We start from the raw sequence: 21,268 nt of genomic DNA, 5'->3' as shown, positions 1-21,268 counted from the left end.
ATTTGTAATTTTTCTTCCCCTCAAGCTATTTGTTTCCTCTTATAATTAGTAATGAAAATGGCAAGGTCTTAAAGCAGCTGTTTTTTCCCCCTGTTTGCTCTTAGCTTTACCAAGAATGTCTGAACTTGCACTATATTTCTTATTTTAGCCAATAGAAAATCTGTTGTAACTGTGCTGTGTTCCCTTCCCAAAAGGAAAACAGGAAACTTTCTCATCCTTTTGTTGTTTACTTGACTAATAGTTTTTTAAGCCAGAAAATGAACCACAGCTCTATGGAGCTTAGTCTGAAGATGTGAATGAGCAGGCTCTTGTCAACCTGTCGAGATCAGCAAGTCTGTGATCCAGTAATCTTTGTGGGTCTCAGGCCTTTAACAAGCACTTCTATTTTTACACTTATATTTGGAGACAACTGGCCTTGTCACCCTGAGCAAGGCCATATCCATGAGCTCATGGCCTTATGAAAACTGAAATTCCAAGTGATGGGTGAAATGTTACTGCCTTGCTTCAGGACACATTTTTACATAACTAATTTGCTATTAATTATAGCAGGAATCCTTGAGAAATAAGAATCTTAGCTGTAGGCTGCTGTTTGTCTCTACCTGTTATCATTGCCTATGGATGAAATGTTTATTGTTTTTTTTCTCCCTTGTCTGACCCACAGCTTCTGCTGTTTCTTAAAGCCTTTACTGAGACAGAACAGACAAAGCTGGCAATGCTTTCTGGCATCCTGTTAGCTAATGGGACTCTACCTGCCACAATTCTAACAAGCCTCTTCACTGACAACATAGTCAAAGAAGGTAACATTCTGTATTTTTCTTATGTGAGCTTTAATAGGAGATGTGGATGTGAAGCTCAGCAACACCCATCCATGTGCACTTGCAGCCTGGAAAGCAAATTGTGTCCTGGGTTGCATCAAGAGAAGCATGGCCAGCAGGTCGAGGGAGGTGATAATTCTTCCTCTGCTCCACTCTGGTGAGACCCCACCTGGAGTACTGCATCCAGTTCTGCAGTCTCTATTAGAGAAGAGATATGGACATGCTGGAGTGTGTCCAGAGAAGGGCTACAAGGATGATCAGAGAGCTGGAGCTCCTTTCCTCTGGACACAGACTGAGAGAGCTGGGACTATTCAGTCTGGAGAAGAGAATGCTCTAAGGAGACCTTATTGTGGCCTTCCAGTATCTGAAGGGGGCCTAAGAGGAAGCTAGTGAGGGACTTTTTAGGATGTCAGGTAGTGATAGGACTGGGGAGAACGGAGCAAAACTAGCAGTGGCTACATTCAGATTGGATGTTAGTAAGAAGTTCTTCAGCATGAAGGTGGTGAGACACTGGAACAGGTTGCCAAGGGAGGTGTGGAAGCCCCATCCTGGGAGGTTTTTAAGGCTCTGAGCAACCTGATCTAGTGGAAGGTGTCCCTGCCCATGGCAGAGGGACTGGAACTAGATGATCATTGAGGTCCCTTCCAGCCCTGACAATTCTCTGTATCACAACACATTTTGGAAACTCTGTAAGTGTACAACCAAAATCAGTATTTCCAAGCAGAAGAGTTACCAGACAGCAGTGGCCACCATACTTTGTGAAATCCAATGAAAGGGCAGTCAAAACCAGGCAAAAGCAACAAAAAGCAAACACAAAGCTCTTGTGTGTTTTGGAAGTTATGCATGTGTGTAAAAAAAACCCAACCCCCTGTAGAATAGTTGTGTTATGGTGATACTCTACAAGTGTGATCTATTCCTGAGGTAAGTCCACTAACAGGTTTTCAAGCATTGCCAGTATCCTTCACATGGGATTGTGAAGGAGGACGGAGAGCTCCTGGCAGGCCAACAGGAGGGTATATAGAAGGCAAGAAATAAATCCAAGTGCTCATTTTGCCTTCATATCAGTGGTGGTCAGTGATTGATACAATTTCCCATTGGCTTGTATTTACCATATGATGAGTAACTGTTGTTTCATTAGTAAGGGTAGAACACCTTTCTGAGATTAGGCTATTTAGGGAGCTTTTATTAGCTATTTGTTCAGAGGCATCTAGCTTGGAGTCCTGGTTTTCCAGAGACTTGCTCAATAATGTCTTTCTCTGCCATTTGATATCTACCTGAAATAACTGCAAATGCAGTTTTCATGATGTCTCTTTGTTACTGATTAAAATGTATTTTCTCACTCCTTAAAGCAGCAACAACAAGTTCTAACTTTGTTCTCATTTTTCTCTAAGTGCTGCAGAAAGAAAAGTCCCAGCTGTAGCTTTGCTCTGTCATCACCCACAGCTTTTGGAATCAGAATTAAACTAGGAGAAAATTTCAAACAAAAGCACTAATGCAGGCTGATTGCCTGCATCAAAGCCTGTTCCTGGTTATGGGAAGACAAGAGGCATCTGAAAACTCAAAGTTTTGAAATTCCAAGGATTTTCTTGTATTTTTAAATGTAACATTTTGGCAATACAATTGTTATTTACAAGTTCTAGGACAATACAATTGTTACTTACAAGTTCTAGGACAAATTAAAGTTGTGCTTTGAACCTGCATTTCTAGGAATCCTAAGCTTTTGTCAGGAGCTTAACTATACTTTTCAATTTTGAGTTTATATAGAAATAAAAAAGTACCTCTGCCAGCATATAAGGAAATGATTATTCAGTCAATTTCCTGGAACAGATATTTAAACAGAAGGATGATTAAAGATAGGAAGATAATAGAAAAACAGGAAAAAGAGCAAGGCTTAAAACTGCTAGATCACAGAAGAATGAAACTTGATACTTTCTTTGATTTGTAAAGCAATGCTGCAGGCAGGTGAGATTAAAATACATGAGGAAAGATGAGCTGAGGGAATTATTGATCAGCATGGGAATTGCAACCCTGGCAAAGAATTGAAAGTGAGATAAGCGTAGATTGTGTGGACAGATCTGTCAAGTCCGAGGGTGATTGCCTAGTTCGTTTTAGAGTTTTCCTTTTCCAGTGTTGTTATTACTTTTACTGTGATATATAGATGGAAAAATACCTTTGGGCAATGGCTGATGTATTTCTAGCAGAGAGAACAGTCTGTGCAACAGTGGAACTTTGTCAGGGTTAAGTGTACCCTTGTCACTTGTGCAGAAGAAAAACAGTGCAGATGCAAAGAGCAGCTATGGGATTAATCAGTAAAATGAGTGATTGAAGTTAGTTTCTGTAACTAGGGGAATAAGAAAAAGACTTCTCTCCCTATTTAAAGGGAAAAGACAGTGACAGCACATGAATAGAGAATAAGAACTGGCCAATGAAAATTTGAGCTGTGAGGTACAGATAAGTTTGAAATTATATGTGGGTGGTGAAGTCTTAGAATAACCTCCCTCTAATACCAGGACTGGCATAAAACTTCTCTAGAAGCTTGCCAAGGAGTTTAGGACACATGGGGTTTAGGGCAGTGCTTGGTGGCAGAGATCATTCCATCCACTTTTGCTATTGAACACATAAGCACTTGTTGGATGTGCTGAACTGTGTTTTCACATTGATAAATCCAGGCTATGAAGGTCCCCCGTTTCTTGACCAGCCTTTGTCAGTCTTGACTAGACAGCCTGCAGTATTGAAGCTTGCTTCTGATTTCACAGAGAACCTGCTAGACAACGTGTAAAACAAGCCTAAAGTAGTGTTTGAAATTCTCTCTTGGTGTGATATTGTGCATCCATGGTTCCATATATGTTCCTTCTTTAAGGATCATGCTTTATGACTCAGCTTTTATAACAGAGTTGCCAAAACTTTCGTAACAGTCAAGATGTGTAATGAATGTTAATGAAATTTACACTGCTCCAGGAGTAATTTCTTCTGTTCTGGTCTGATGACTCATTTAGTCAGTGCATCCTAGAATTATAAAGTGGCTAAGAATGATGAAGCTACTTCCTACCAGTAGGTCCCATCTAACTGTAAGAGCTTCGGGACTGTTTGGAGGTGAAACAGACAATTACAATGACTGGCTGTAACAGTGTGACATTATCATGGTCCTCAATAGCAGTCTAAGTGTGGATAGGAGTGTCACATGGAGCAATGTAACTGACCTGCAGAGGACGTTCCTTAAGGATGAGCTGGGTCTCCATCTCTGAGACCTTTCACCTTCCTTCACTTGGCACCTGCAGCCAAGAAGCTAGAGCAGAGCCTTGGTGGTGCTGCTCTAGGAACACAGGCTTGGAAGGAAATAGGAGGTGTGGGGCTTAATGGTGTCAGCTCCCATGGGAAATCTACAGCTAGTCAAGGTAGAATTTGATTTAATACACAAATTGTGCCTTGAGGAAGGAATGTTTCCACTTAAAGCTGGTATTTGTTCCTGGTCCAACTAGCTACTAAATTTCTGCTAGGAGGGTGGGGTACAATCTTGCATAGGTACTTAACTGTATTCTAGGAGTTGCAAAAGCTCTTTGAAGACTGGCTGGGGGGTTGTGTTTCTTTTTCCAGTTCTTATTCCTGAGTGGCCATTATTCTATTGTGCCTTCATTGCCTAACCAATGTGACATGCAATTTTTCCTTTTTGCATTGAACTTGATCTGCAAATTGGGGAGGTAAGAAAAACATAATTGCAAGGGAAGTCTTTGAACAATTGAATGGAGATGGGTGATACAGAATGAAAAGATTCTCAAGCAATCTAGCACGCTTCAGAAGATTAGAGCTGCACTAAAGCAAAAGAGCGTTTCAGCTCTGCCTAGTTGGTCCCATTGTCAGAAATGTATCTGAGTTCTGTATTCCTCTAGTCATTTTGTCACCTCATAATTCTCAGAGCCATCTCTAATTCGTGTTGAAGATGACTGAAGCATGTTCTGTGTTTTTCCTCAAAAAGGGATTGCAGCCTCTTTTGCTGTAAAGCTTTTTAAAGCGTGGATGGCAGAGAAAGATGCCAATTCTGTTACCTCTGCTTTAAGAAAAGCCAACCTCGATAAGAGATTGCTAGTAAGTACAATCTGTTTTCAATAATCCTTACCTCTCCTTGGGAAAAGAAAAGGAAATAAAGTGCAGATGGTTTGGTATAAGTACCTTAACTCCTCCTCATGCTCTCTGAGCATTTAAAATATTTTGATTTGTGGCAGTATTGTTATGATTGTAGCATTGATACAGGTTCAAGAACATGAAATACCACGTGTTTTTTTTTACTTTTGGTCTCTCTTTTTCCTATAGTTAAATGCCCTGGATACATGGAGCTTGGGAATGAATGACATGTTGGGATTTTCCCTAACTACTGCTAGCAAAACACACCACCAGCAACTGTGCATGAGAAATTTATTTTTCTTAATACTTTTTACTTTTATAAATAAAATATAAAGGATTCTAATCAGAATTTGTTTCCAAAGCAGTGGTGTTTCAGTAGTATAGTGAAAGCACAGTAAGCTGATGTTTTGCAGCAGTAACCATCTGGGTAGCATAAGTGGTCCTGCAGTGATGACAGCAAGACCCAGTAGGAGCAATGCAGGAAGGCTTTCAGCCTTTGGACTCAAAACCTGTGTTTTGGGTTGGTAGCAATGGTCTGAAGTATTTCAGCTCTATTTCTTTATGATTAAGCAAGAATCTTTGAAAAGTAAAGCAGCCTCCCACACCTCTTCAATTTGTATTTGGCTTTAAAAATCCAAGTCACACATAATTTGCCATAAAGCTGGGAAATGGACTAATTACCCTGTTTATTTGAGAGGGAAAAAGCAAACTGCATCTTATTTCTATTTCTAAACTTACAAGCTTTTCCGATGTTGCCTCTCATTATGCTGCTATATTAGACAACTATAAACTATCAGATGATGTTGTCTAGCACAGATGCCTTCATGAAGGTCTCCTCTTGATATAATTTTCATTAAGCAAACAGACTGAGGGTCTCTCACTTCTTTGTTAAGAAAAAAGAAGTACTTTTCATGCCACAAATCACTGGTAGACACCAGAAGCTGGATGGGAAGCAAATGCTGTGGAATCTTTGCCAAGGGGGGGCATTGGCTGCAGCAATTCAAAAGAACAATTTTAGCTTCCCTAAGTAACTGGACTTTAATAAATCACAGGTTGCCAATGTCTTTTGAATGAGAATTGCCTGCAGGAGTTAACAGTGCATAGTGGACTCTGTGATTTTTGTTGAATGGTAAATGTTAAGTGGTAGTCGTTGCTCAGCTGAGTAGTGACACCAGACCAGGATGCCTGGGCAGCTTAGGTCAGACATGCTGGAAGGGCATGGTAAATGTGTTTATACATCTGCCCCTTTGGACTTTACAACTCTTGGGATCTCAAAAAGGTACAGTTTCTGAGGACTGTTTAGATCAACATGTGAAGCTTGTGGCTGTTCCTAAGTACATGTTGTGTGGAGTGGCTATTAGGGGTTTTTGCATAACTGGCCATCATCTTTCCCCTCCACTCTAATGAAGTACAACAATATGAAGGAACTGTTGACTTGAGCAGTGGTGAGACAAGCATTGACTCTAAGTGCAGTACCAGGTGATTCCCAGTGTTCCTTGGTAAAAGAATGTTCTTTCCATTCTGTGAAGAGCCACAGTTGGTTGTGTCTTTGACAGAGAGCATTCCTCTCTTTTCAGGAACTGTTTCCAGCCAACCGGCAGAATGTGGACCATTTTGCCAAGTATTTTACTGAAGCAGGTCTAAAAGAGCTCTCAGATTTCCTTAGGGTTCAGCAGTCGCTGGGGACTCGGAAAGAGCTTCAAAAAGAGCTACAAGAACGTCTGTCTCAGGAATGCCCAATCAAAGAGGTAAAGAGTGGGGTTTTTTTTCCATTTTTATTGATGTGATAATACTCAGAGACTTAAATTAGCAGTGGGTGCAAAGGAACAGATATGAGCACCTCAGAGGTTTAATCTGCTTTGCTTTATTCATCAGTTCACTCTGTGTTGAAGACTAAAGCAACAAAACGTTCTCTGGATTTGCAAGTCCATCTGATAGTGGGGTTTGGGATTTTTTGGATCAGTTATACTTGAAGAGAAAGTACTGCAGTTAACTGCTTTAACTATTAGGCTGGAGGGGAAGGGCAAAATGTGTAGTCAAGTAATAGTAACATGCTAAATGCTTTCCCATTTTGCTATTCTTGTTCTATTTTCTTCTCTTATTTGTGTTGTTATTTGTAAATGACCACAATTTGGTTAATCAGCATTGTTTCTGCTTGATTGGGGATGATGCTTAAGACAGCAGTTTGTTTCCTGCTCCAGGTAGTCCTTTATGTAAAAGAGGAAATGAAAAGAAATGAGCTGCCAGAGCCGGCAGTGATCGGTCTGCTGTGGACCTGTGTCATGAATGCTGTGGAATGGAACAAAAAAGAAGAGCTGGTTGCAGAGCAAGCCCTCAAACATCTAAAGGTGTGTGCATAGAGGAAGGACTGCTGTGAACTAACAGAACATATTCTGGTTGTCACACATTCAAATCCAGGAGATTTAGTTTGGAGGGAGGACACTGAGCACACCAGTGTGTGTAGTCCCTTCTCCTTTAGGCAAATGAATGCAAAACTGAGAAAGTTCAGATTGGGAATGCCCTGAGGCACACAGTGCAGAGAACCAGGGCAACCAGAGGTGCTCACAGTCCGAGTGCTTCTGCGCTGTGCTTTCGTAGTATGCCAGATTCTGAGAGGCTTCTCACTTTGGGGACAATGCTAAGCAAATGCCATGACTGAGTCCTGCTTAGACCTGTCTAGTAAGCCTGCAGGAACTGCCTTTGCAATGTCTTTGCCAGAAGCAGAGCTTTGAGAACATGGTGAGGCAGCACCTGTGCTGGCTTTGCACAGAGCTGGTTGGACCCCAGCGGGACTGCTGGGCTCAGGATCTGTGAAATGGCTGTTGCTGATGTTGAGTGAGAGATGGATACTCAGCAACTGGTCAGCTAGCAAGCCAGAAGCTGGCTCTGAGACCATGTGATCACTCTGATCCAGGTACTGTTCTAGTGGATGAGAGAACGGAATGCATGGGAAGCCAGACTGTAGTTTGCCAAATGATGACAGAATGCAGTGTCACCATGCCACGTTGGTACAAAAGCTCTTGACAACGGTGGTGTGGGGGAGAAAAAACCCAAAACCTAAACACAACGCAGAGGCATCAGAGCCATTGCTGTGGGCAGCATTCCCCACTGAATGGGGATGTAACTGTGTGGTGCAAGACACTTGCACTGAGAACAGAGGCAGAGAGGGTTTTCAGCAGTTAGTCCTGTTAAGCTGGTAAACCATGAGCAAGCAAATACTGCCCTATAGCCAGGGCTGCAAGGATTTGCCTTAGGACAGAAGCAGTCTGTGCTTTATTCTTTATGGCAAAGTGGATTTTAAGCTTGATGTGAATCCCTTTCTTCTTCATATTACATGCCTCTATATACTTGGAGTTCCCATGTTGATTCAGCTTTTGCTAGGCTTGTCCTGTCATCTGAACTGGGTTTCCTAATCAGTCATCCTAGTCTCTTGGGATTTTGTGGTCTTTGATGGTAAAATTGAATGCCTTGAAGTCATCTCAGGCGTCTCAAATAGCAATAGAAAGATGAGACAGTTTCCAGAAGGAGGAGGGACATTGTCTTCCCTTTTCTTTTGATGTAAAAATTGGCCCTATCTCTTTGAGTTGTAACAGAGTGTCCATTGAGATTTATTGTCTAGTACTGCAGGGCAGATTAAAAACCACTTTGTGGAATATTTGAACGTTGGGAAGAGAGGCTTTGTACAAATGTTATTGACTGTCTGCTTAGTCCTGATCATCTGACTGACACAAGCTATCAGTTGCATGTCTAACCCTGCCACATTAGGTTGGACTTGATCTCAAAGGTCTCTTGCAACCTGGTTAATTCTGTGAATTCTGTAAATCATCTTGCCTGTGGGACGTACCAAGTGGTGGGGCTGACTTGGTGTGGCTGTACCTGACAGGTCACTTTCAGAAAGCAATTCCCAAAGCTTGGACATCTCTGTACCAGTCTCTTTAATTTATTAGCTTTTTCTTTTTTAGTAAGCTGTGTGCATGGCACCCTTGAAAAGATGTAGCAAGGCACAGAATACTGACCTAGTTTACAGTTCCTAACAAACCTTACTGGACGGATGGCTTCCTACTGGAGGTGATGGGCAGCCACGAGCCAGTGTGCTCAGACAGTGCAGTAAATGTCATGTGTGCCCTCTGTATGGCAGGGGGTGATAGGGCAAGCTATTGAACATTGAATCTTGCAGGATAAGCTCCTCAGTGTCCCAGTAACCTCACTATGACCCTGGAGCTTAGCCTCTAGGCCTCCTCCAGTGCAGAGAAGAGACATTCTCTGTGGGTGGTGGAAATCCTCCAGACAACTGGCCCTGCAGGCAAGACTGTGATGTGAGCTTCGTGGCGCTGCAGCTGCTGACCCGCTGCTACCTAACCTAAGGCACATGGAAAATAATGCCACTTAGCTCAGCCAGCAATGGGAGGAAGCTAATTTTATGGTTCCTTAGTCAAGACACTAGTTAAACATAATTTTGTCTGTAGCAGTTGAGCAGAGAGAGAAGAATGTGAAGGGACTCAGTCAGGTGTGGCAGAAATGAAGGTTTCTTGTGGACTGAGAAGAGAGGATTCTTATTAGAAATCACACAGGCAGCAGCACTTACAAAACTGTGTGGGCGTGGGCTCTGCTGAGGCTATTAAATAAACTGCAAGCTCTGTTGCCCTGCCTCCCTACATCTTACTTCTGATTACTGGCTGAATGCTTCAAGGGCTAAAAGGAGAGAAAGAGGAGGGAGTCTTGCTACTGTAAGCCTGCAGGTTGTTTCTAAACATATGGTTTTACCTGCCAGAGGAGGAAAACCCTCACCCTCTGGTGTTAGCTACATCTAGCCATTTGTCATAGTTAGCCTGTAAGGGATTTTCTTCCTAAAATAGCCATTCTGCCTGCTTGGCTGCTCTTGTTAAGATTGCTGTGTGATTTCTTGGATTCTCTTTCTTTAATAGCTGTAAATGATTTTGCAGAAGATGTCATGGACCAACCTTTCAAATGTCAGTTGCTTGTCAATATGTTTTAATGTTATTTCCATGGATGAAGTTGAGAAAACCCCTCAGGTGTTGGCCTCTTATGGAGAATGCCTGAAGTATATAGATACTTTGGAATATTCATACTTTTGGAACATGTCCAGAGAAAGGCAGTGAAGCTGGTGAGAGGCCTGGAGCACAGCCCTATGGGGAGTGGCTGAGGAAGCTGGGCGTGTGCAGCCTGCAGAAGAGGAGGCTCAGGGCAGACCTCATTGCTGTCTACAATTACCTGAAGGGAGGCTGTAGCCAGGTGGGGTTGGTCTCTTCTGCCAGGCAACCAGCAACAGAACAAGGGGACACAGTCTGAAGTTGTGGCAGGGGAGATCTAGGCTGGATGTTAGGAGGAAGTTCTTGCCAGAGAGTGATTGGTATTGGAATGGGCTGCCCAGGGAGGTGGTAGAATCGCCATCCCTGGAGGTGTTCAAGCAAAGCCTGGCTGAGGCACTTAGTGCCATGGTCTGGTTGATTGGCTAGGGCTGGGTGCTAGGTTGATCTGGATGATCTTGGAGGTTTCTTCCAACCTGGTTGATTCTGTGATTCTATGAATATGTCCATCAGTGCTGCTGGTGATGGGTGGCTTTTTTACCTGACCACATTCATTGGCAGCCCAGGTTGCACAGACCATAACTCTCTATTCTTAAGCCATTGTAAATCCAGATGAGAAATGCCGAACTGAGAGTGCTGCTGCAAACAATGAAGAAAGGCTGAGCAAGAACAGTTTAATTAGTAACCTTAATATATATATTTGGCTGGGGTCTCTGAAGGGTCAAGGGTAGTTTCTCTTCCTTTCAGCTCTGAAAAAATGCTCTTAATATTGCTTTACAATTAAAAATGCAGTCTTAGTTGGACTTGTCAGTGGCTAAGAGGCAAGGAAACTGGAGTGAGATAAAGACTGTAGCTTTTAAGGAAGGAGTGAAGAAGATATATGGTCCTTTAACATATTTTTTTTAATGTTAAAGTCTGAAATTAAAAGATTAAATTACACACAAAAGGTTTATCTCTTATTATATTAATAAACTCCATGAAAAGAGAGTGGAATGTACTGCTGCTGTCATGTCAGAATAACCTTGGCAGTTAGTGCTGTGCTTTGATAACATTGCTGGTTACCAAAGCAAAGGTTGTCCTGATACTCTGATGATGATAAAGAGAAAAGGTAACAACTCAATCACCAGTTAACATGAATTAATTTAAGTCCATTTCCTGGGACTTCTGAAACCTCTCTGAAATTAGAAATTTGCGTTTTCATAGTCTTGCTTCTTGGATGCTTTATGATACAAACAGCAGTAAAGCATCACTCCTGAATCAGCGGCATGCTGCCTTGTGAAATGTGTGAGCAGCAGTGCTCCAAGATGTGGACTTTATGAATGGGGCTTACAAAATTCAGCATCTGTAAGTGCTGCTGAATTCTTGCTCGCAACATACAGCACTTCTTACAAAAGCTTGTGGTTAAATGTTATTGGCAAGTAAACCTAAGCTTCAGTGAAATATTTTCAAGGCTGGGATTGATGATGTATACATCTAAACCAAGTGATTTATTTCTGTTTTCAGTATACTGCCATGTATTTTATTTTTTGCCTTCTTTTCCTTTCAGCAATATGCCCCCCTGCTTGCTGTGTTCAGCACTCAAGGCCAGTCAGAGCTGATTCTTCTGCAGAAGGTGCAGGAGTACTGTTATGACAACATTCACTTCATGAAAGCCTTTCAGAAGATAGTGGTACTCTTTTACAAAGGTAAAAGGCTTTATCTGTGGTTGTCTACTGTGTGTGGATTCTCTGTGCCAACCAGGCGCCTAGCACGCAATAGGAAGCATCTTCTCTGGGTACTGCTTACGGGAAGGTTGTTGCAGTTGAGCACTGAAATAGTTTGTGCTCTGATAGTTCAAAGGAGCATGTGGCAGCAGGAAGAGCCAAAACAAGCCCTTCTCTCCCTCTGTTATGTTTATCCTGTAGTCAAGAAGCATGAACAGGATCCAAGTGCCGTCCACACTCTGTTCAAGTGCACTGTAGTCCTTGTGGAAAGCCATTTTTGGGAAGACACTCATATAAATTCCTGGCAGATCTGACAAATAGATTAGGTCTTGATTTTAAGAAACCCTCTTAGCAGGTTGGGATTTTGGGAATTTTGTTGGTTCAGATTTTTTCTTTGTTTTGTTAATCCCTCCTTGCCAGAAGGATTTTATCTTTTCCTTTTTCTTTCTCTGCCACTTTCTTGCAGGTGCCATAGTTTGAGAGGTTTAATTTTTATTGTGAAGTTGACTTCTTCACAAGTTTATTCTCATCAGGTTGTCATAGAGACTAATGATCTTGCACTGCATTTGATGGTTGGGTGCCAGATAGTTTGTTCTGGCATTCTTGCTATAAATAGTTGAAGGAGAAAAATCAGCAGGAGCAGAAATCCAATATCAATCTTTGTTCACCTTGTTGTGCCCAGGTACATGGTAAATGCTCAAGGCAAACAAGTTCAGACTGTTAAAATCATTTAATGGCTTCAGAAAGCTCAAGTAAGTAAATCGCATGGATTTATTTCCATCCTTGTGTCAGTGTAGCTTGGCCTCAAAGATCAAATGAAAAAGCAATACACTTTGTCCCTCTGCCCTCAAAATCTATGATTTGTAAATGCTCTTAATGACCAAGGACAGATTTTAAGCTGCAGTCTGCAGCAAGAACTTTCTTTGGGTTTCTTTGGAAAGGAAAATTCACTTTGGACATGGGGATTGAGTGCCATAACTGCTGTGCACTCAGACCACAGCTGATGGTCAAACCAGAAGTAGTCTTGTGTAGGGTTCCCTTTGGAATTTTTGTAAACTCATTCCTGCAGCATCAGTATTTTTTAGAAAAAGGAAACAATCCCTAAATTGTTGGAGCATGTTAAGGTTCAACTTACCAGTTCCCATCTACTCTGCTCCCCCCATATCCTCTTGTTCTGACTCTGGAAAGGCACTGAGGCAGACTGGTTAGGGAGCATGAGAAGACTTCAGCCTCAGCACTTCAGGTGCCACAGTATCGTTTAGGGTTTGTGTGATATCTAGAAGACTGTTAGGAGCAACCACCTGGCCTGTCGGTGGAAGCTGTGAGTTCAGTGTCCAACATGTTCAGTACTCGCCTCGCCCATATTCCTGGCTGGAATAACTTGGGCAGGTGTGCCAAAGCGCTTGCGCCTCTGCCATCTGATGGCACAGCTGCCAGCCTTTCCTGGCCCTGCTTAGGCTGGAGCTGGGTCTGCCCTGTTTGGCAGACTTACTGCTGTCTGCTAGCAGCTGCTCGCCTGAGTCGACAGCCATGAGCCACAGAGTCCTTCCGAGCACTGGTCACAGTAAGGAAGTCATCAGCTCCATCTGCTTAAAGCAGCTTTGCAGTTAGAGTGGCCAGCAGCTGAGAACATGGCTACTGTCTTAACCACACAGAAGAGTGTGAAGATTCTGGGGAAGCAAGTCCTCCAGTTGTTGTTTCTCTCACGTGTTACTGAACTGAAGTGCCTGCCTCTGCTGCTGTTTCAGTGCTGGCAGATCTCTCCCTGTCCTTCTCTGCAGTTCGAATCTGCCCACTAGAAACAAATCACTGTTTTCTGTTTCCTAATAGTCAAGGAAAACATCTCCCAGAAGCTGTTACTGGCTTTGTCAGTGGTGAGAGAACAGTAGACTCCTGTGCTTCTGTAAAGGTTGCATTTGAAGCACAGAATCTGGAGGCATTTCAGGGTACCTAATGAACATTTTCTGGTTACAGATGAAGACATCTGAAGTAGCTATGGATGGGCAGAGAGAACTGCAGCTACCCATTAGCATGAATGTGGACACTTACTGCTTATTACTCATTGTAAGGGAGTATTTCCTGGGTATGAAGGTAGAGATGATAGTCACTCGTGCTTTGACAGATTTAGTTGTGTGACTACTCTCATCAGCATGTCCAACATCTTATACTTAAACCCTTCCCCATATTTCTGTCATAAAGTAGCCCTTGGATTACTTTTCTGGGAATACCTAAATGGATGAACAGGAATGATGGGGCTCATTATCACCTGGGTTGTCCCGAAAGCCTGTGTTGTTAGATTTTTATGTATTCTGGAATACCTGCTTTACTTTTCCCCCAGTGAAAACCCAAACCCTGTTTTCCTTTACGTGGTAGCATCTTCTTACCAGCTTCTAGAACTGCAGAAGCAGTTCTGTAGTCACTTAAAGCTTGTTGGTATTTGGGGCGATCCCAGGCACAAATCCAGGCTGGGTGCTGAGTGGGTTTAGAGTAGCTCTGAAAATAGACTTGGGTGTATTGGTTGATGAGAAGCTCTTGTGAGACCCCACCTTGAATACTGTGTCCAGTTTTGGTGTCTCCATTGTAAGAAGGGTACAGAACTGTTGGAGTGAGCCCAAAGGAGGGCAACAAAATTAATCCAAGGGCTGGAAAACCTCTGCTATGAGGATAGGCTGAGGGAGATGGAGTTCTTCAGTCTAGAGAAGAGAAGGTTCTGAGAGGGCCTTTTAGCTGCCTTCCAGTACCTGAAGGGATCCTAAAGGAAGGCTGGAGAGGGACTTTTCTTAAGGTGTCTAGAGACAGGACAAAGTGGGATGGTTTTAAGCTGAGAGAGAGTAGGTTTAGACTGGATCTTAGGAAGAAGCTCTTCAGTATGAGGGTGGTGAGACTCTGGAATAGGTTGCCCAAAGACGTTGTGGGTGCCTCCTCCCTAGGGGTGTTCAAGGGCAGGTTGGATGAGATCTTGAGCAGCTAAGTCTAGTTCAGAGGCATCCATGCCCATGGTGGGGAGGTTGGAGCAGATGATCTCTAAGATCCCTTCCAACCTAAGCCATTCTATGATGTTTTATCATTGTGTTCCTGATAAACTATAGAAGAAAAGAAGCTGAGCAGCTCTGTACTGATCCTTGGCAATGTTACTTTTCTGTTCGTCACTTAAAGCCAGTGCAGCTGTAAATCTGAGAGCTGCATTTTGACCAATAATCTTAAAAGCTAGTTCCAGAGTAAGAATTACTGAATTCTCCCGGTGACACCTCACAAGCTTGCCAGCCTTGTTGTGCTCGCACTGTGTATTGGTTTTCAGCATTTTCCATGTTGAATTTTGTCTGTTAAGTGTGAGTAAAATAAGCATTGCTGTTATTGGATTATGTGTTACCATACTCATTTGCAGAATTTCCTTTCTTCTTGTTGCTGTCCCCCTTGGAAATTTCAAATGTGGTATCTTGATGCTGCTGAAATTAATAACCATTCCTTTGACAAGGATCGGAATTTCACCCTTCAAACAGCAGGCACAAAGCCTCTGTGTGCCTTGTGCATTAGAATTCAAGACAGTTACAAAATGTTGAGGAAAAAAAATCAAATGAAATACCACGAGTCCCTGTGAAATAGTGCTCTGCTTTGCAGCTGCACAGTTTGGCCATAGAGATACTTTTCTGCCCTGCAGAGATGTAACTGAGCCACGCAGACTGGCTCCTCCAGTGCTGCAAGAATCCTGTGCTTGGAAGAACTGAATCTTCAAGTTCCACTTGATACTCAGGTTCTGGTTTTGCAGTGGAACACAATTACCTTGAACTAGCTTCATTATTCAAGTGCTTTCTTTTGGTACTGGATGCAGAATTTTCCCATGAAGTCCATAACAAGTGTGGGTGACATTCCCTGTATTGAAAGGGCCTTTGCCTGAAGGCTGTGTCCTGCCGACTGAGGTAGCTGCAGTAGCGTTGAATTTTGCTGATAGATTGGCTGCGGAGACAGCTGACAGGGTGTGCTTTTCCCTTGACTGCTGATTGAGAGCAGGAATTCATTAGAACCAGGTGATGTAGTAAAAAGTTCAGACCTGAACTTCAAGTAGGTAGTGAGCCTTGCAAGAAAAAGTTTATCTGCTCTGCAGCTTCTCTTTTTGACAAGGGACCTTGTTGGAGCCTCTGGCCACGGGTAGCGTGAGTGGTAGTTGGCTGCCCCTGCAGCAAAGCCAGCTCTTCCAGGCTAGCATCACCAGTGTGAGTGGTAGTTGGCTGCCCCTGCAGCAAAGCCAGCTCTTCCAGGCTAGCATCACCAGTGTGAGTGGTAGTTGGCTGCCCCTGCAGCAAAGCCAGCTCTTCCAGGCTAGCATCACCAGTGTGAGTGGTAGTTGGCTGCCCCTGCAGCAAAGCCAGCTCTTCCAGGCTAGCATCACCAGTGTGAGTGGCAGTTGGCTGCCCCTGCAGCAAAGCCAGCTCTTCCAGGCTAGCATCACCAGTGTGAGTGGCAGTTGGCTGCCCCTGCAGCAAAGCCAGCTCTTCCAGGCTAGCATCACCAGTGTGAGTGGCAGTTGGCTGCCCCTGCAGCAAAGCCAGCTCTTCCAGGCTGGCATCACCTGGGACTGCAGTGAAAATGCTGTGCACACATTCACAGACTGCAGCGTTCAACTTCAACCATTAGAACTTATCTATAATCAGCTTCAACGAGGAATAACTATCTATACACAAAATGAATCATTCTCTTCCTCCTCCTGTCCCCCTACAGTGTTCTCATTGCTTCAAAGCAACCTGGAGGTATAATTAACTACACCCAGTCCTGCATGATTGTTCAGCTGAGCATCTCTGTGCTGACAAGAGACTTATCTTTTCTTGTGAGCACTGGAGGCATGAATATATTGCAAATAATATTGCTCAGAAATGAAAGGAGTTGGCAGTTGTCCTTTTTGTCGTTGAATGCATTTTCTTCTTTGTTAGTGTAGGAGGATTATTGCTGTGGAGTTAATACAGGGAAATTTTCATCCTTCTGACTTGAGACTGGTGTTTTCATCTCCAAGTCACGCGGTGAGATTGCATGCTGCTGTTACTGTGTGCGGAGGTTTGGGGAGGGAAAGAGAAGTTCCCTCTTCCTCTTTAGCAACAAACCCATTAAGCTTTCAGCCAGAAAAAGAAATCTTGTTGCTCTTGGACTGAGATGCACTTAGTTGGAGATGCATCCTTGTTTAGGATCATCATACAGACTGTAATACAGCAGCAGTCTTCTGGAGTTTCTTGTATACAGCAACTTTGTGTCTTTAAATGTTCACAATGCCCAAGAGCTAACTTGAGTCTCAGGAATGGGTTGCTCTGCCCTGTTGAGGTGTTTTTGTTTATCTTGTTTTGGTTTGTTTTCCATGAAATCTTTTTCTTTGCCAAAGAATCACAATGTGTGTCTCTCCATGAGTAATTCTGCAGGTGGGGTTGCGTCAGTTTCAGGACTCTGTGGTAAACGTAAGCCTTGTCCATGCAGGGCTTAAACTGCAGTTTCATCAGAGTCCACATGAAATATTTTCCCATTTGCTAAATGAAAATCCTTGATTCATTAAATGTTGAAATGCCTTTGACCTGCTGCTGGAGACTGCTGAGAAGTATTTAATGCGACAGGTTTGAAACCTTTTCCTCAGCTCTGGTATTTTGGTTGCATAGGAGAAAGACTTTGCTGTGATGTTCTGTGATTGCAGCAAGATGGGACTTCAGGTGCCATTCACTAAGCACAGCTTTCATATCTACTGAAGAAAGCCCAGAGCCAGCAGAGTCTTGTTTTCCCTGCATTTTTATCTTACTGCCAGCTGCAGTGAGCTGCAGAAGAGGTTTTATTTTGGAAGAGTGTCTGAGATAAGGTAGTTTTCAGCTACATGCACTTGCTGAATTCCAAATTTGCAGGGTGACTTTCATAGTCAGTTACTGTTGCATGTCTTCAGATAGTTTTGATTAAGTTCAGATGTATCTGTGGTTCCTTCCATCTGTTTGTTATTCAAAAGCATATGTGAAATGTGTCTACTTCATCTCATTTTATCAGATGCTTTGGGGTTTTGGTGTCATTTATTTCAATTTGCCACCTTCTCTTCCATGCCACATCTGCTGTAACCTTTAGGCTGAATCAGAAGGTGCCAGTCGGGGTCAGTGCTTCAGCATGTGAATGTGAAATGAGTGGGATGGCACCAAGGAGTTCAAGGAAGCAGTGAAGAGCTCAAGATAAATGTGTTGGTTTTGCAGAGCAAGGGAGGGTAGTTTGTTCACAGACATTAAGAATGGAAATTTTAATGAGATGTAGAAAGCTGTCTTTAGTTGGTTTACAGAACAAATACAGTTTGGGGTTTTTTTTGTTTGATTGTCTGGTTTTGGGGTTGGAGTTTTTCTTATTCTTGCCTCTTGCGTTATGTAACGGCCAAAATGCCATTTATGGGCCCCAGATTTTGCCTCCATTGCCATCAATTACAGAGTTATTTGGCTTGGCTGGACTGCAGAAGCTTTGTTCCTGGGGCTAGAGGTCTGTTGCTAGACCTAAATTTGCATCTGTTAGAAATAAATGTCCTTGCTGTTTACTAGGATTTCTTTATTCTGGATCTTGCTGACAGCTGTTTTATTCTTGATCCTTGACATCAAAATGTCAGCTGCGCTGTGCATCTGAGCCAGTCCCTTAAATGGGTGGTCTGAACAGTGACCTTAAAACTCATTAGCTAAGAACAATAAAAAGCCTCTAGGGAAAAATGACTGCACAGAGTCCCCACTGGCTGTCGTTTAACCGTTCCATCAGGAGGTGTCTTTCACTGCAGATCTCTAAAGCCATGCATGGTTGTGTGATGCAACAGCCAGACAAAGCATGGTATTTCTTACTGTGTTTTTCAATACATCCTGGAAGATGTTGGGATAAAAAGAAGAGAGAGCTCTCCTTTCCAGAAGCACAATGTTTGGCTCTTTAAGCCTAACACATTATGTGTTTTATCACATCTGGAATCCCTTCTGTGCACCAGATATGCTGTAGTTGTAACCTAACACAATTCATGCAAAGCTTGTTCCACTCTGATCCTATTAAGGTATTTTATGCTGCCTTTAAAAAGGGAAAAAAAACCCTTTTGTGTGTTCCAAATCTTCTGACCTCTAAAAGCTAATGTACTTTTTTATCAACTGGTTTTGCATTTCAGCTGATGTTCTGAGTGAAGAAGCTATCCTCAAGTGGTATAAAGAAGCGCATGTTGCTAAAGGCAAAAGTGTTTTCCTTGACCAGATGAAGAAATTTGTGGAGTGGCTGCAAAATGCTGAAGAAGGTATGAGTTCATTGAAGGAACTGTGGTAGTGTCTTTGCAAACCAAAGGTCTTTTTTTTTCCAGATTTTAGTTGTACCAGGTGTAAACTATATAGAGCTTGAATAGAAAACAGCAGGCATGGCTCCTCCAGATTGTTTCCAGCCATGCCTGAGCCTAAACAAGCCTTTCTGCTTTTTAATGCTTCTGGTGTCTCCTTATCAAGTCCTTAAGCTATCAGGTACCACTTCCTTGTAGATAAATTCTTGAAGCTCTTGCAGAGAGGAAGGCTGCAGTGATGACAGCATGTAGTACCTTGGTGTTAGCATGAGTGGCCTAACAGTTTCCTGTATCAGTGTCTTTTTCTGTGCTGGGGAACTGAACACAGCATAAACCTGCCTGTGCTGCTGCCCCATCTTGTAGCAGAGCAATCAGGCTAAGATGTATGCTCCATATTTACTGCTCTAACAAAGTTACTGGGGAGGGGAACTGGTTGCTTTAGTCCATAACATTTTTTCTCATGTCCTGTATAAGAAGTTGCTTTTGTTTGTACTGAATAGGTAAGTTGGAATTTCTTTTCAAGGCAAAAAAGACAAGTCAGTTAGAAAGCTCAATCCATATGTAATAGATAGGGATAGCAATACTGAGGTTCTACTACATCTGTTTAATGTAATTGATTTTTGAAATCTGGAAAGAAAATGTAGTAAGGTGAAGGGCAGATAAGACTTTGCAGCAGCTCACAGGGGCAAGTAGCAGTACAAAAATGCTAGCTCCTTTCACACTTGAGCCTTAGAACTTGTAATCTTGGTCTAATTAAGCATTTTTTCTTCCTTCAGTCTTCCGCTTGCACGCTTTTCTGTTGGTCTTTATTTTTATCCCTTCCTGCATGCCCCCTCTGCCAGCTGTCCTTAATTACAAAGTCCAGTACAAACGGAGAGAAAATGTTGCTGTGAGAACACGCAGCCCATGTTTGCTCTGGGAGATCTGATCTAACGTGTAATACTTGTTGGCAGGAAGCCCTTTGCTGGCAGGTGCACACAGACAAACACAGTATGATGCAAAGTAGCTTTTGTTGATAAAAAACCTCCCATGTGTATTCCTGTTTCTAAATTATTTCTCCTGCTTCCACTTCTAAATTGCTTTTATCTGATGCTACACAGACCATAGGGAATTTTAGTTGTACAGATTTTATACTTGCTGTGGAGTAACACCAGGTATGCCTTTCTCCATAGGCTAGGGGATGATGACGATTTGTATTTGCAGAGCAAATAGTTTAAAGGATGCTTCCTGGACCATGCTGGTACAACCTGCTCATGGAGATTAGAGGAGTAAGGAAATAATGCCGAACCTTTATGTCAGCTCAGCCCCACGTTGCCTGGCTCTGCAGATGAGGACCAATGTAATAATTCATCATGATCTGGTTACAATTATTCTAGTAACAGATGTGTGAATGAAGAGCTCCAACACGGAGGGTAACCAGAGTATATCTTGGTCTTCTGAAGCTGTGTGTTTCTTTCTGGCTTGCTCTGTTTAATCTGCCAACCTTTCCTAGGAATGACTGAGTGTGATGAAGACTTCCATGTGAGTTTTGGAAGGACATCCTGTTGATTCTGTAGGATTACTCACAGCACTGTCCTTGAGCAGCACTCACATGCTGTTTTACTTTCTTCTCTTCTAGAGTCGGAGTCTGAAGGGGAGGAGAACTGAGGCAGTTGAAGACAAAGCACAGTCTCAATCTAGGTTAATGCCAAATGCGCTTGGGAATGCCCTACTGTTCAAACAAAGAGGCTTTACTTCAGTGTCATACAGAAAACTATAGGCTAGGCTTTCCTTTTGTTTAGAAGAATAAAGGTTTTTTAATGGAGCCCTGAGGCATTTAGATGCTTTACTTGGGACTCTACCTCTGGCTCATTGTACACTAACTTAGGCAAAGACATTCAGCAAGGAGCCATATAGAAAACAAAAACAAAGTGAAGTGAAATACTTATGGACTCCTTTTTATTAACAGTCTTTTTTCAGGTACTATGGTATATGAACACTTCAATTTTTGTTTCTAGAACTGTTTGGTCTGTGTTTGTAGCTCAGTATTGGCTTGTGTACGTGATTTGACACCACCACATTTTTTTGAATAAATGGCTTTTGTATCTTAGTTTCATGCTGTCAGGGTGCTTTCTAAATCTGGTGGCATGGTTTAAGCCCGCCCAGCCCACAACACTTCTGTCTCTCTCTGGTGGAATTGGGAAGAGAAAATACAACAAAAGGCTTGAGGGTTGAGACAAAGGACAGAGAAGGCTCACTTGCCAATTATGGTCATGGGCAAAAGATAGACTCAACTTGGGGAAACAACTTAAA

The 21,268-nt window shown here is 42.7% G+C and overlaps 1 protein-coding gene across 1 annotated transcript in view; it reads left to right on the top strand.

Annotated features, from left to right (window-relative positions):
• The window catches only part of BZW2 (basic leucine zipper and W2 domains 2), a 53,475-nt gene extending 32,410 nt beyond the window's left edge, over positions 1-21,065 (top strand). The window contains exons 6-12 of the mRNA XM_064166986.1: positions 662-797; positions 4,789-4,898; positions 6,512-6,682; positions 7,136-7,282; positions 11,529-11,667; positions 18,818-18,940; positions 20,595-21,065. Coding sequence (XP_064023056.1) covers positions 662-797; positions 4,789-4,898; positions 6,512-6,682; positions 7,136-7,282; positions 11,529-11,667; positions 18,818-18,940; positions 20,595-20,623 — 855 coding nt within the window. The 3' untranslated portion in view covers positions 20,624-21,065. The remainder of the gene's footprint in view (positions 1-661; positions 798-4,788; positions 4,899-6,511; positions 6,683-7,135; positions 7,283-11,528; positions 11,668-18,817; positions 18,941-20,594) is intronic.
• Positions 21,066-21,268: the final 203 nt, after the last annotated feature.

Source organism: Pogoniulus pusillus, chromosome 28, assembly GCF_015220805.1.
Source record: "Pogoniulus pusillus isolate bPogPus1 chromosome 28, bPogPus1.pri, whole genome shotgun sequence".
In the NCBI taxonomy this organism is placed as follows: Eukaryota; Metazoa; Chordata; class Aves; order Piciformes; family Lybiidae; genus Pogoniulus; species Pogoniulus pusillus.
Note: the sequence above shows the minus strand (reverse complement) of the source record. Positions and strands in the feature narration are given on the sequence as shown.